At 34.7% G+C, this 14,812-nt stretch overlaps 2 protein-coding genes across 2 annotated transcripts in view; both read right to left on the reverse strand.

Annotated features, from left to right (window-relative positions):
* Positions 1 to 275: 275 nt before the first annotated feature.
* Positions 276 to 8,626, reverse strand: LOC129001983 (uncharacterized). The gene is made up of 5 exons (XM_054429450.1): positions 8,403 to 8,626; positions 7,684 to 7,715; positions 2,278 to 2,393; positions 1,329 to 1,435; positions 276 to 419 (listed from the first exon to the last, which is right to left on the reverse strand). Exons 1-5 carry the CDS (start codon positions 8,566 to 8,568, stop codon positions 340 to 342), a joined length of 501 nt encoding a protein of 166 aa, XP_054285425.1. The 5' UTR covers positions 8,569 to 8,626; the 3' UTR covers positions 276 to 339.
* A 473-nt stretch (positions 8,627 to 9,099) lies between these two features.
* Positions 9,100 to 14,812, reverse strand: part of LOC129002566 (facilitated trehalose transporter Tret1-2 homolog) — a 33,226-nt gene continuing 27,513 nt past the window's right edge. Inside the window, exons 8-9 of the mRNA XM_054430474.1 lie at positions 11,106 to 11,233; positions 9,100 to 10,720 (exon numbers count right to left, since the gene is read on the reverse strand). Coding sequence (XP_054286449.1) covers positions 10,532 to 10,720; positions 11,106 to 11,233 — 317 coding nt within the window. The 3' untranslated portion in view covers positions 9,100 to 10,531. The remainder of the gene's footprint in view (positions 10,721 to 11,105; positions 11,234 to 14,812) is intronic.

Here is a 14,812-nt window from a genome sequence, read left to right on the forward strand (position 1 = left end):
TCGAGCACTGGGTACTACTGTAATTAAATCTCTGTGTGCAGGAAAATTGTCAAAGTAAAACTTCTTGCTATTTTATAATATAAATAATGTTTGCATTATCTATAAAGTTTACTTTCATATTTTAAGTGTCAGAGTTGCTTTTACATATAAACTGAGTCACATTAACTATTTTCAAAGAAGGATGATTAACTAAAAGATACATAAAGGCACAGTTTTATATTTTAATTATTGTTTATATTAGCTTTCTCCACAAATTCACCACAGTCACCGTCATGACTTATAGACAAAAAATTTACATTATTTTTATCAAGCTAAGCAAATCTAAAAATCTTGTGTTTTTCATCTCAGTATTCCATCGAACACACTATCAACATTTTTTACCTCCATTGTATTAGAGTGATAAGTGTATGGATCTTCAACTGAAAACAAAACCATGATGTGTCAAGTTTTTGTAATAAACTGTTTGAACAAATTGTTTGAACTGTTATAACTATTTATTTTAGTATACTTCAAAAACTTAATTGATTTGATTAGATTTTTTTATAAAATTATACGGAATAACAGCCACTTGTATATTGATTTACAAATTTTTTGAATTTTGGTTCAATCATTATTGTTTTTGCCATTGGTATTTTGTGCTTTTAAAGGAAAACAGCCCAAAGGTCTGAAATTTGTTCAAATACGCCGGGGGTTCAACCCAATTCTCTCATGCCAATTTTCTTAGTCTGTAGAGATTAATGGTCTCTTTGAATCTTCTATGGGTAAAAGTGTTGAGCAAAAAAAGGGTAAGCTGGTACAGTATGAGACTTAAAAGTACTGATGAAATTTAGTGGCGTGAACCTACAAACTTTCAGCATTGGGTACAAAAACTGATGTTCTACTGTCTGAGCAACCGACTCACAAAACTCTGAAATGTATGTGTTCAGTAAACTGACCTTTGTGTTTTTGTATCCATTGAAATGTCTTTGTTCTTAACAGTCTCTCTGTAATTCCCATTACATGATCATATGTTATTTTGCCATTGTTGCATTCATTTATCGGAAATCACCTCTCATAAAAACCCATGCTAGTTTTTTTTCTCTATAATATTTAACTACACCGCACAGTATGTGTGTTAGTGTAATATATTGTACTGTAAGAAGATGTATTTTATAGTTAAGACGAGGAATCATTATTACTGGTTAACACATACTTTCCTTGTGTTTTATGAATTACTTATTCAACACATTTACTACCAAACCTCGCACATTATAGGCCCTACTGATATGGTACCTGGGAAATTATGTTAACCACCTTTTTTGCCTGGAGAATTTTTTTGAAATACTTACTGTACATAAGGCGATCAAAAGTATAGTTTTCTATATATGATCCGTGTTTGTTCCTAACATAGCAGTCTATTACTTCTTCGTCTTTCCAGTCCTCCATGAAGCTTAGACTAGAAAATTGCCAATAAATATGTGTTACATGGGTTAACAATGTAGTTTACTATTGTCTGTTTTATACAATTTTAATTACAGAAAAATTGGTGCCTGCGTCAGTATTGATAAAAGGAATAGGCAAAAATCAAAAATACGACAGAACAGACACTATAAATAAAAGCTCTTGGTGAAGCTTATATTATCTGATCAACATTTGAACAATTTTATCTTAGCTATAATTTTTCGTTCATATCTTGACTACAAGTAAATAATTGGTATTTATTACTGTTTAGTTCTAAACAGTTCTAAAAGTGTGACATTATTCATCATGGTGCTCACTAAAATAACTATCTTACTGAAAATAAAGGATGGGAACAAAAATTCAGCACACAGAAAAACATTAAAAGTACCTATTAAACATCATTAATAAATTTAAAAAAATATTTTAAGCTCCCTATCAATTATTGGAATTATATATTTTATAAAATTAATTAAAAGGTGGTAAACTTTAACAGACGGGACACCACAATTTTAGCAAGAGAAGTTTCGTTGCTTTAACCACAATTAGGTTTCTTATCTTACTATCAATCCTAAAGTTGGTTAATGTTCAGTAATCGAGTATGTTTATGTCAATTAAATCTTTCCCTCTTATTTAAGGGTAAATTTTACAATGTGAGCTCTACTCTTTGGCTATAACACCATAGAACCAACACAAGATTGATCTGTTAGATTGTTAGAGTTGTTAATCTATCCTAGTGCATAAATGAGCATTGTCTTTATCTGATCCTTGATGATGATAAATTTAATAAGGAAATGTTTAACCTATGTTTTTAGATAGGGAAATAAAAATAATATTTACAATCTCTTAAATTGCGTTTTGGTTCCTTCGACGACACCGTGTACTCCAAAAGGACTGTCTCGCGTGTCCATGAACCACCCCTTTACTCCAAAGTTCACTCCATGCTCTTCCAACATCTGAAAATATTTTGACGTAGATATTTAAATGGATATTTGTGGATATTTGTGTGTGGATAACTAACTAGTGTGCAAAGTGGCACTTTAATGCACATGAGAGAAATATTTACGTGGAAAGTTTCTCGAGTGCAGCAAAGGCAATTTGCAATCGTGTTACACATTATATTTTTCCTACAGTTATTATAAAGCATAGAAATAATTAGTCTTTCAAATACTAAACAACACGTTTTAAGACAATAATAGGTTTTTTACATACCGGTACTTCAATCAAATAGTTTAAAAATGATATTGCTCAACAGCTTACATGTTTCGTTGCGAAGACAACATTTTTAAAGCTTGCAACATGTTTTCTGGGCCGAAAACATGAATTTTGAACACGTTTTAGGTTCTAGGCTAAATCCAAGCGTTGAACAACAAGGGAACACTGCAACAGCTGATCATAGTCGCAGTATCTTTTAGTGTTGCCAACTTATTTTCAAGTGTATAAAACTTACGTATTAGGTGCCTAATAAAAGCACGCTGTTTTGTGTTGTTTGGTTGGAATACTGGTGTGTGGCTAAAAAAGTGCTGCAAAAGTAAAATGAGTGTGGCAAAAAGTAAATGCAGCAATTAGCAACTTTCTGTACTTTAATCAATGCAAGGAAGCCCACTTTGTCAGGTGACTGTAGGAAAACGTTATTTTATTTTCCCTTAGTTATTTTACACGTTCGCTACTGAGCCTCGCATAGGCTATATGCGACGCCGCGGTCATTGCCACAGACCGAGGTATACATTTGAATCTTACACATAGACCGGCTGTCATTTGGATAACAGTACACACAGACCACGGGCAAAAACCTGTAAAACAGTGATCATTTACATTGTAATACGCTACGATCGTGTTTGTAAATAATTGAGCGGAGCGAGCGAAGCGAGCGAAGCTCTTATACGTCGACTTTTATGCATTTCGTAATACGCAAACTCCTCCTAGACGGCTGAATCAATCGTTTTCAAATTTTGCATGGTGATAAAGACCATATCGGTGAGTGCCAACATCTATATGGCGTTAAAAAAGTCTCTCAGGAATCCGTAGAAAAATGAAACTGAAAATCACATTTTCTTAACATTAGTCTTATGGGTTGCTAGGTAACCATGTTGGCTGAATTAAATAACAAGTAAAAAGTAAACAAAAGATTTGAAGTTTTAGCATGTGTTCATAATAAGCCAACTACCCACAGTATACTAGGAAATTACAAATACAGTACAAAAGGAAAAAACATCACTTGTTAATATTGAGCAAAGATTATACTTAAGATTACTCGATACATTGTAGTCAAGGGTAGCAGTGCGAAGTCTAGGATCTGTTTATGACGAATACATTAAGGTATCTGCAATCCTAAAATGCTATGGGAAGGGAAGGAAACAGGTCCGTGACGTAGGAAGTAGTGAAGGAAGTAGTAAAGGCAATCATAAAATGCTATGGGAATAGAGGGAAACAGGTCCGTGACGTAGGAAGTGATATGAAGGAAGTAGTAAATGCGAGCAGTCCGGAGTGTGGGGACTGTTTATGACGATAAGATTAGGGGGGTATCTGCAATCCTAAAATGCTATGGGAAGGGAGGAAAACAGGTCCGCGACGTAGGAAGTGGTGAAGGAAGTAGTCAAGGCGAGTAGTCCGGAGTGCGGGAACTGTTTATGACGATTAGATTAAGGTATCTGCAATCTTTAAGTGCAATGGGAAGGGAGGGAAACAGGTCCGCGACGTAGGAAGTGGTGAAGGAAGTAGTCAAGGCGAGCTGTCCGGAGTGTTGGAACTATTATGACGATTAGATAAGGGTATTGGCAATCAAAAATGCTATGGGAAAGGGAGGGAAACAGGCCCGTGACGTAGGAAGTGGTGAAGGAAGTAGTCAAAGCGAGCTGTCCGGAGTGTGGGAACTGTTTATGACGATAAGATAAGGGTATGGGCAATCCTAAAATGCTATGGGAAGGGAGGGAAAGAGGTCCGCGACGTAAGAAGTGGTGAAGGAAGTAGTCAAGGCGAGCTGTCAGGAGTGAGGGATCTGTTTATGGCGATTAGATAAGGGTATGGGCAATCCTAAAATGCAATGGGAAGGGAGGGAAACAGGTGCGTGACGTAAGAAGTGGTGAAGGAAGTAGTCAAGGCGAGCTGTCTGGAGCGTGGGAACTGTTTATGATGATTAGATTAAGGTATTTGCAATCCTAAAATGCTATGGAAAGGGAGGAAAATAGGTCCGCGACGTAGGAAGTGGTGAAGGAAGTAGTCTAGGCGAGTTGTCCGGAGTGTTGGAAATGTTTATGACAATTAGATTAAGGTATCAGCAAACCTAAAATGCTACGGGAAGGGAGGAAAACAGGTCCGCGACGTAGGAAGTGATGAAGGAAGTAGTCAAGGTGAGCTGTCCGGAGTGTGGGAACTGTTTATGACGATTAGATTAAGGTATTTGCAATTCTAAAATGCTATGGAAAGGGAGGAAAATAGGTCCGCGACGTAGGAAGTGGTGAAGGAAGTAGTCTAGGCGAGTTGTCCGGAGTGTTGGAAATGTTTATGACAATTAGATTATGGTATCAGCAAACCTAAAACGCTACGGGAAGGGAGGAAAACAGGTCCGCAACGTAGGAAGTGATGAAGGAAGTAGTCAAGGTGAGCTGTCCGGAGTGTGGGAACTGTTTATGACGATTAGATAAAGGTATTTGCAATCCTAAAATGCTATGGGAAGGGAGGGAAACAGGTCCGCGACGTAGGAAGTGGTGAAGGAAGTAGTCAAGGCGAGTAGTCCGGAGTGTGGGAACTGTTTATGACGATTAGATTAAGGTATCTGCAATCTTTAAATGCAATGGAATGGAGGGAAACAGGTCCATGACGTAGGAAATTGTGTAGGATGTAGATGTGTGGATTTATGTATCTCCAATACTACGGTGCTTTCAGAGTGAACTAATGATTTTCCCCGAGCAAAGCTCGGTCCCCAGGTACTATAATCAAATGACGACACTAGCTTGAGGTTCGTGACGTATGAAGAGGTCAAGGAAGTAGTAAAGGTGAACAGTCTGGAGTGTGGAAACCGTTTATGACGATTAGATTAGGGTATCTGCAATCCTAAAATGCTATGGGAAGGGAGGAAAACAGGTCCGCGACGTAGGAAGTGGTGAAGGAAGTAGTCAAGGCGAGTAGTCCGGAGTGCGGGAACTGTTTATGACGATTAGATTAAGGTATCTGCAATCTTTAAGTGCAATGGGAAGGGAGGGAAACAGGTCCGCGACGTAGGAAGTGGTGAAGGAAGTAGTCAAGGCGAGCTGTCCGGAGTGTTGGAACTATTATGACGATTAGATAAGGGTATGGGCAATCAAAAATGCTATGGGAAAGGGAGGGAAACAGGCCCGTGACGTAGGAAGTGGTGAAGGAAGTAGTCAAAGCGAGCTGTCCGGAGTGTGGGAACTGTTTATGACGATAAGATAAGGGTATCTGCAATCCTAAAATGCTATGGGAAGGGAGGAAAACAGGTCCGCGATGTGGGAAGTGGCGAAGGAAGTAGTAAAGGCGAGCTGTTCGGAGTGTGGGATCTGTTTATGACGATTAGATAAGGGTATCTGCAATCCTAAAATGCTATGGGAAGGGAGGAAAACAGGTCCGCGATGTGGGAAGTGGCGAAGGAAGTAGTAAAGGCGAGCTGTTCGGAGTGTGGGATCTGTTTATGACGATTAGATTCAGGTATCTGCAATCTTAAAATGCTATGGGAAGAGAGGGAAACAGGTCCACGATGTAGGGTGTGGTGAAGGAAGTAGTAAATGTGAGCAGTGTTGAGTTTGGGAATGGATTAATGTATCTGCAATGCAAAAATGCTACGGGAAGAGACTGTAGACTGTAATATGTAAAAAATGATTACGAAGCACAAATCGATACATATTTTCGATACATGCATTCGGTTACAATCGAAATTTACAACTGAGTTGACAACAGCTGATTTTTACTCCATAGAGGCTAAAACGATTTTTACTCCCTAAATATTAAAAATGCTACTTTAGACCCGCAGCGCATGCATGAAAAAATACTGTTTTTACTGCAGTAAGACAAAAACAATATAATATGAACCCTTGATGACTCCGCTCAATCTTGTGGATGCCTCTGCGAACGCCACCTAGTTTATTCTTGTTTTTTTGTATTTTTCATAACTTTTTGTAATGTCACATATTTGTGACACCCGGTCTACAGCGAAGAAAATAGTGAAAATTATCATAGTTTTCTTGAAATATACCAAACGTAACATATAGGCTATACGACAGTTCATTTTGTTTGTGTTTTGAGGTGAAAGTGAAAGTAAGTAAAAAAAAACAGATTATTCAAGAACAGTTTATAACTGAACAAATATAAAAGCTACATAGGATATTGCTTCATAAATACTGCATACATACATGCAGTGATGCAGAAAAGTAAAGACCAGTTTTTCCAACTATCATATGACATCACCAATCATCCACAGTCCAAGCAACGCAGTTGTGTGTCAGACATCTCTGTAGACCACTGCAGAGAATTCAGTGCCTTCAAATAGGCCATTACAAAGATATGAGCATTTTAATAACATTAGAACCCCAACGCAAATATGCGACGGCAGTCTATTTTAATGTGGCGACGGCAGTCTATGGGGGGAAACTGGCCGTTGCATATGTGCGTCGCTGGTCCATGTGAATGAAAAATTTCATACTATTGCAGTAGCGAACGTGTTAAGATCTCATTTCATTCATTTAATTCATGCAACCTATTTAAATGCAAGCTTCATACTGCACAGTTTTTGATAGACCGGGAGCCAACCAGGACAGACTAGGAAATACATCAGCTGTTGTAATGTTTATAGTTTAAAATCTGACCCATCAGTTTAACACTTTTAATGTTTATTGTGATTTTGTAAACACATTCTTCTCAACCATTTTTAGAGCAAATAAAGAAAACAAAAAAACATTTTTTTGGCCTCACTCTTTCTTTCACTGACCTCAGCTTCACTTTTTCTGCCAACCCTTGAGTCAAAAATAGTCACCTTAGTAGTGATGAAATATTACATCGGACATCCCTAGCAAGTAATTTAGTATTACCTTCTGTAAGCTAGGTCATCAATTAAATACTATTTTAAAAAGTATTCATGTTAAATTACAATGCTAGCATTGTACTACCATAAATAAAATGAATAAATTACTGTCCAAGTAAAAATACAGAACCACTATTAACTGAAAGAACTTCAGGTGATTGAAGGAGTGGTTTCAGTTTTATTTTTGAAAATATATTTAAATTCATACTTACAAAAGCAAGGTTCAAAAGAGCGAAGCGATTTTCTGAAAAAGAAAATGGGCTGATAATTACGTTGTTCAGGAATACATCAAAATAGATTTCAAAAAAATTTTACCTACCAAAAAACAAAAAAATTTACCAGAAAATGTAGTTATGTGTGCTTGTGCTATCCTTATAACAATGTAAGGTTTTGATGTAGCATATAGCGCACAAGTGTCTTGGTTTACAGGATTTTTTTTAGGATAGCAGGCTTACCTAAATGGAAAAGACTTCTCCCTGGACAAACTTTACATTATAACACATACAAATTTGAAGATGTCACTGTCACTGACTGCATTTTTAAACCCAGAAGGTTTAATTAAGTACTCTGTAACTTGTAAATAAAACAATATTTGTTATGCATTATTTGTGCGCTTAAATAACATTTACTGAACATGATAAAATACAGTGCATTTGACTTATGTCATCCATAGTTCAAATCTGACCTACACCACACAACTCATCATCTGTCTGTCTCCATTTAAATTGGCAAGTGTTTTCTGATTCTCATTATTTTGTAATTATGTAGAAACTAGAAACTTAAAAAAATATTGTCAGGCTTACATTTCAACAAAAGAGATAGAAGAAGTAAATGAGGCACTTAAGGCCCTAAAATAATATGATTGGATTAAGAATCTGTCAAAGCACAAATAAATGTGTCATTACTAATTTAAATCAAATTTAAAACTTACGTCTGTGTATCTTCTCTCTAACCCACACCCGGAAGTATTGCTGCCGTATTCTCTCATCAGGATCTACACATCGTATTCCTTTCTTGTGATCCCTCCTTAACCTGTACTGTTTAAGATCCACTTTTCTTTCAAAGTCAAGCGCTGTTAGTTTTAATCTTCTTTCCATTCGTCTGTTGCTCTTTTTTGTCACAACACAAAGCTGTTAGAAATGTTTTTCAGTCTGTTTGCTGTTAGGGTTAAGATAAACTGAACTGGCCACTTGCTTACATTAATAGTCACAGATTATCACTGATTGTGTACAAGTTAGATAACACAGTTTGTTAAGTTAATTAATTCTGTGATAGTGTTTGTTGTCTTTATGTTTACATTTTGTATTCTTTTAGGTCTAAACAAATTTAAAACTCATTTTAGTAAGGTTGGGGATGTTTCAAAATAAGTTAATACATTTCAAAATTGTATCCCCACATAAATTGTAGATTTTCCTTTCGTAAGAAATTATCAAAAGCCTTAGGAACATCTTTAACATATTTGTATTTTTTCATTCATCCAACACAGTTCGCCACACAATTAAGATAGTTAATGTTTTTCCTACATTAAATGAGGTTTAAATAAAGTACACAAGATGATAACAATTTTTATTCATAACATCATAATATAAAACAGTATTATAAATCACAGATACTTTTAACATAGGTACTTTAAATTTTTGGGTTCACCCACAAGTAAATAAGTACTAAATACTTTTAGTGTTTTAATTAAAATATTATAAGTATTTCATTTATCATGCCATAGGCTATACTTTTGAAATATACGGTACAAAGATTTTACCTTGGCCCTTAAAATCTACAGTTTTAATATTTACAATGTAGAATAGGTTAGTATAAATCATAAAAAATATAAATTACTTACTTTACCTTAACAGAAATATATTTTTCCTCACTCACCATATTCAAATAGAATAAATACCCTTGAATGGAAGTTTCAAGAAACTACCATACTATACACTCAAATTTAACTATGTATTTTAATCTGTCTATAACATTCTTTTAATTTTTAGATTCCCATTGAAATAAAATACTCACTAAAGTAACAGGATATTCTTTTTACTTTTGAAGTAAACAGCATTTAATGCAAGATCAAAGTTAATCACTGCAAGATTAAAAGCTTAAAATGTATATGTTTCACTTACATGCATAATTATGATTTAGTAGTGTAGATATTTTAACTGCAATATGTGAAAACTGTAATGAAAATCTTTTAAAATACGTCAGACATGAAGAAATTTGACATTTAATGTGTTACCAATTTTACAAAAATATTTACCTCTGCTTCCCTTTTTAGGTTTTCTCAGGAAAACACACATAGGGAAGAACAAAATTTTAACCTGTGGCTTACAAAATGCATCACAGTTATTAAATTTGTACTTCTTGTTCCATAGGAAGAAAGTCTCTCAGATACACATGGTACCTTTTGTGTTAAATCTGTGACTAAGTAACCATGCACGTTAGAGCTTTACCATCAGTAGACATCAACGTTAAAATATTGACATAATTGAGTCATATAATTGGAGAACACAAAATATAAACCTGAGATGTGCTAGACAATTATAATTAAGGATTGTCTTGTAAATTAAGATCTCTAACGAGATCCTTAAGCTCCTGTTGTGATGGAATTAGGTACCAATGACCAATCTAACACCAACTCCAAGTTTTTTCCTTCCTTCAAAATACTATTCTATTTCTAAGCAATCATGGCTTCTTTGCTGTATTCAATGTTGTGGTAGAAGCCGTTAATGATGGCAGGGAGATGGGGACTGGCTATAGAATGGTACTGAAGGAAATTAAAAACGCCAAGATTTAGTTTTAACTAGCTTAACTACAGCACTGTTACTGGAGCTTGCTGGGGACAATAATTTACACACAACCTTCATGCTTTTATAATCATTGTTCGTAACACATTATGTTACTAACCTAAATTCATCTGTCAATATAGTACTGAGGAACAGAACCGTAAACACTTTTATACTATTCTATGTCTGAATGTCTGAATATCTGAATGTCTGATTCATTTACCCATAACCCCATTCCTCAGGTATAGATTTCATTTGTACTTCATAGTAGGTTAAGTAATCAAATTCTGTCTACTGTATCTCTACTGATAGATCTACAGCAGTTCCACGGTCGGTTTACAATCTGTTGTATCTGATCCAGAGATAAGCCTTTAGTGTCTGGAAGGAGAAACTTTGTGAAAGGTGCGGCTGAAGCACAGAATGCCGCATACATCCAGAATGACCAGTGGATACCCACCCATTGATTCATCTAAAAATACCAAAGAGTTTAACTTACAAATTTATGTACCTAACCTAACCTAATTTATATTAATAATAAATTGGTTTTGGATACTTTAAATATGGATACACATATGTATGGATAGAGAAAAGGTGACGTCTAATTAACATGTTAAAGCTGTTAACAGATGTAGATTTGTTTATGGTTGGATTGGAAATGGTCAGTATTACTGTCACTGCTATGAGCTGGGTTTCCTAAAGAGTGAGTGTATTTACCTCTTGACATCCGAGCTCTCAAAAGTTCTCTAGAATATTATGTTTTAACTAGCTAACTTACTCTATAACTACCATACTTACATTAAATTAACCAACACAGGAGGACATTCACATTATATGTTGCACAGTTTTGTACTCACCTCTACAAAAAAGAATGAAGTCAAAAAACCCAAGAAAAAATTAAAAGCTGTCAGGATTCCAGCTGCTAGTGATTTTGTATTGGAAGGGAACATTTCACCCATCACTGCCCAAGGTAGTGTACCAATACCTGTGAACATAAAGTAGGATGTGAAGATAAAATTAAGACGCACAAGATTACTTTAATGTATTTTAAATACTAATAAAGTACCAGTTTACCAGTAGTATATTATTTTGTTAATTTTGAGTATATACTGAAAACCACAAATTCTGGGAGTCAGCAAGGGGCGGTGTACGATAAAATTAGGTAAAGAATAAGAAATTCTTTTGTGAATTTAAATATCATAGTAGAATATCCCACCATTTTCAATCTAATGGTGCTTGCAGTTGTTTGATGGATGGCAAGGTTAGGGTTCACTTACTCTACGAATCATTGACACAATGAGCCTCCAAATATGTAATTCTTAAAACACATGGCTCACTTACTCTACAAATCATAGTCTATACGAGCTTCGTAAATAATATTGAAGGTTCACTTGCACTACAGGCTCGTATACTATACGAGCCGATCAAAAATATCAAATAAATTAAGAGGGTTCACTTACTCTACAGATCATTGTGCCTACGAGCCAAGCGTATGAATTCTTGAATAATTCAGGAATAAGCTCGTATAGTATACGAGCCAAAATACTGAATTTAAATAAATTACAGGAGTAGGCTCGTATACTATACGAGCCTATTTCATGATAACTATTACACAAATAGAAGAAGGCTCACTTACTCTACAGTTCATTGGCACAATGATCTGTAGAGTAAGTGAACCCTCTACAAATATTAGAAGGCTCACTTACTCTACGGTTCATTTAGCTACTCGTCGCGCGGTTTGCAGCGCATCGTTGCAGGCGTGTATGGTAAACCAATACCGCAGTTCTGCCGTTCTGCCTTACTTCTGCCGTTTACTAGTCTTGCAGCTTGAAAGAGAGCTTGTTATGTTAATGCATTGTTGAATTTTTAACTTGTGTACTCGTTGCTAGAAATCAAGCAATTATCAAGTACCGGTACAGGAGCTATTTTAAGAGTTATTACAGACTTAATTTTCAATTAATTAAAAAGACTCACGTAAAAGCTTATGCAACTAATGGAATTACTTACTGTGTTATGAACATTTCTATATAATTAAAGTTGTAAATATTTTAAAATTGTTTAGAAGATTGCCTTTTTAGTGTTTTCTACAAACGTGTCTCAACTTATACACATAGACTGGTGGAGTGGTAATTTATATTTCTAATCATTTAACTTTAAATTATGAACGCTTTCAGTCACGTGAAGTTGAATTAATTAAACTGACATTAGTTTTTACCATAAATGATAAACCTTTTGAAATTGACTTAATAGCTTTGTATAGAAACTATAAATATGATTTTTATTTTTTCCGCAATGATTTGCAACGTATTTTGAGTAATTGTAAAAACACAGCTATTATGTTAGGAGATATAAATTTATGCATTTTAGAACAAAATAACAGTGTCATTGATTATTTAAGTATAATGAACTCATTTGGTTTTGAGTCGTTTATAAATGAGCCAACTTGGGGGAGAGAAAATTGGGTAAAGTGTTTAGACCATGTATTCATTAGAAGTAAGACTAATTTAATTTTTCATAGTAATTTAGAAAACTATGACTTTACTGATCATGCTGGAGTTAATGTAAATTGCGTAACAAGTTGTGATAGTGCTTTGAAAGAGGAGTTTGTCAAGGCTGTAGATCATTCAATTTTAAAAAGAAGGTTGGCTGAAGTGAGCTGGATGCCAGTGTTTGATTGTGAGGATGTTGATAAATCTCTAACAGTTTTTTACGATATTTATAATAAATGTATTGAGCAATCAAGTTTTTTAAGGCCTATTAACAGTAAAAATAGGCATCGAACTCCATGGATATCGGACACACTAATTAAAAAGATAAATGAAAAAAACAGACTTCACTCTCGATTGAAAAAGCACTATGACATACATTTGTTTAATAGATATAAAGAACTCTCTAGAGAATGTTCTAATTTGAAAAGACGGGAAAAAATTAATTATTACTCATCTAAAATTGAAGCAGTAAAGGGCTGCATCAAAGTCTTATTGGAATATATGCAAATCTATTATGAGAAAGTCAAAAAATGAACTAACATCGATTAATATAGATGATGAAATTGTACAGGTTGAGGGTAATGAAAAAATAGTTGCTGACTCATTCAATAACAATTTTACTGGTATGCCGGATAAGCTGATTAGAGAATTGTATGGGCCGGGATTCCCCGCCATGCCGGATATCGGTCTAGCGTGCAGCTCAAGGTTACGTTTATCTGAAATTACTGAGGTAGAATTAGAAAGTTTAATCTTAAGCAAACCAAATAAACAGTCTGTTGGCTTTGATGGTATTTCCATAAATACTATAAAAGAAAATGTTAAGATTTTTGTCCCAATATTACGTCACATTTTTAATTTATGTATAAAGCTAGGTTACTTTCCTTCTAGTCTAAAAACAGCACTCATTGTTCCAGTATATAAGGCAGCTGATCCATTGCAAATGAATAATTACCGACCGATCACTTTTAAATACCTTTGCTAAGCTGTTAGAAACTTGTGTGAAAAGCCAATTAGTTAAATATTTTTCAGATAACAATTTATTTTCAAATAATCAATTTGGGTTCATGAAAGGTAAAAATACTGACCTAGCAGTTGAAAGACATATAAGCGAGATAGTTAATCATGTTGATGAGCGTAAACCAACAATAGGAGTTTATCTTGACTTTACTAAGGCATTTCACTTAGTTAATCAAGACATATTATTACATAAACTAAAGTTATATGGAATTCAGGGAAATAGTTTTAAGTGGTTTGAGACTTTTTTAAATGAAAGAAAACGGATGGTTAAGATAAAAAACGTTTACTCAGATGTATGTTCTCAAAGGCTTGGCGTCCCTTAAGGGGGAGTGCTTGGACCAATTTTATTCACAATTTATATTAATGACATGTTATCAATGGATTTAAAATCGAAGATATATGCTTTTGCTGATGATACATCTTTAGTATGCAGTGCTAACAATTATGATTTACTGAGGATGAAAATTAATAATGATTTGAACGTAATATCAAATTGGGTGATAAGAAACAAAATAATCGTCAATACTTCTAAATCTAATGCAATGATATTTACTTACAAACCTCATTTGACAGAGTCGTTGAAAGAAGAGATCGATCTACGTTGTCATTTAGTTACTTGTTTTCGTGATTGTTGCTGTTCAAAAATAAATTTTGTTGATTCGGTCAAGTATCTTGGCCTTCATATAGATTCAGATTTAAAATGGCATACACATGTTAATCAACTATGTAAAAAACGTAGAAAAATTAACTATAATTTCTTTCATTTGAGACAGTTTATTACTCCTAAACTTCTTAGAACGCTATTTATCCTGGTTTGAATCTACTCTTAAGTATGGTTTAATTCATTGGGGAGGGACGTTTTCAACAATACTTAAACCAATTGTAATAATGCAAAAGCTTACATTAAAAACTATTTGTGGTGTAAAGAAATTTGACTCAGCTGCACCACTGTTTCAGTACTTGGACGTAATGCAGCTAGAGAAGATATATTTATATTCAAATAGCTGTAACCCGCGGGCTCTGTCCCGTTTAACTTCTTAATTTTCAAGATTATCTCG

The sequence above is a fragment of the Macrosteles quadrilineatus genome, unplaced genomic scaffold (genome assembly GCF_028750875.1).
Source record: "Macrosteles quadrilineatus isolate MER2022 unplaced genomic scaffold, UCM_ALF_1.0 Scaffold_9__3_contigs__length_116548681, whole genome shotgun sequence".
Taxonomy (NCBI): domain Eukaryota; kingdom Metazoa; phylum Arthropoda; class Insecta; order Hemiptera; family Cicadellidae; genus Macrosteles; species Macrosteles quadrilineatus.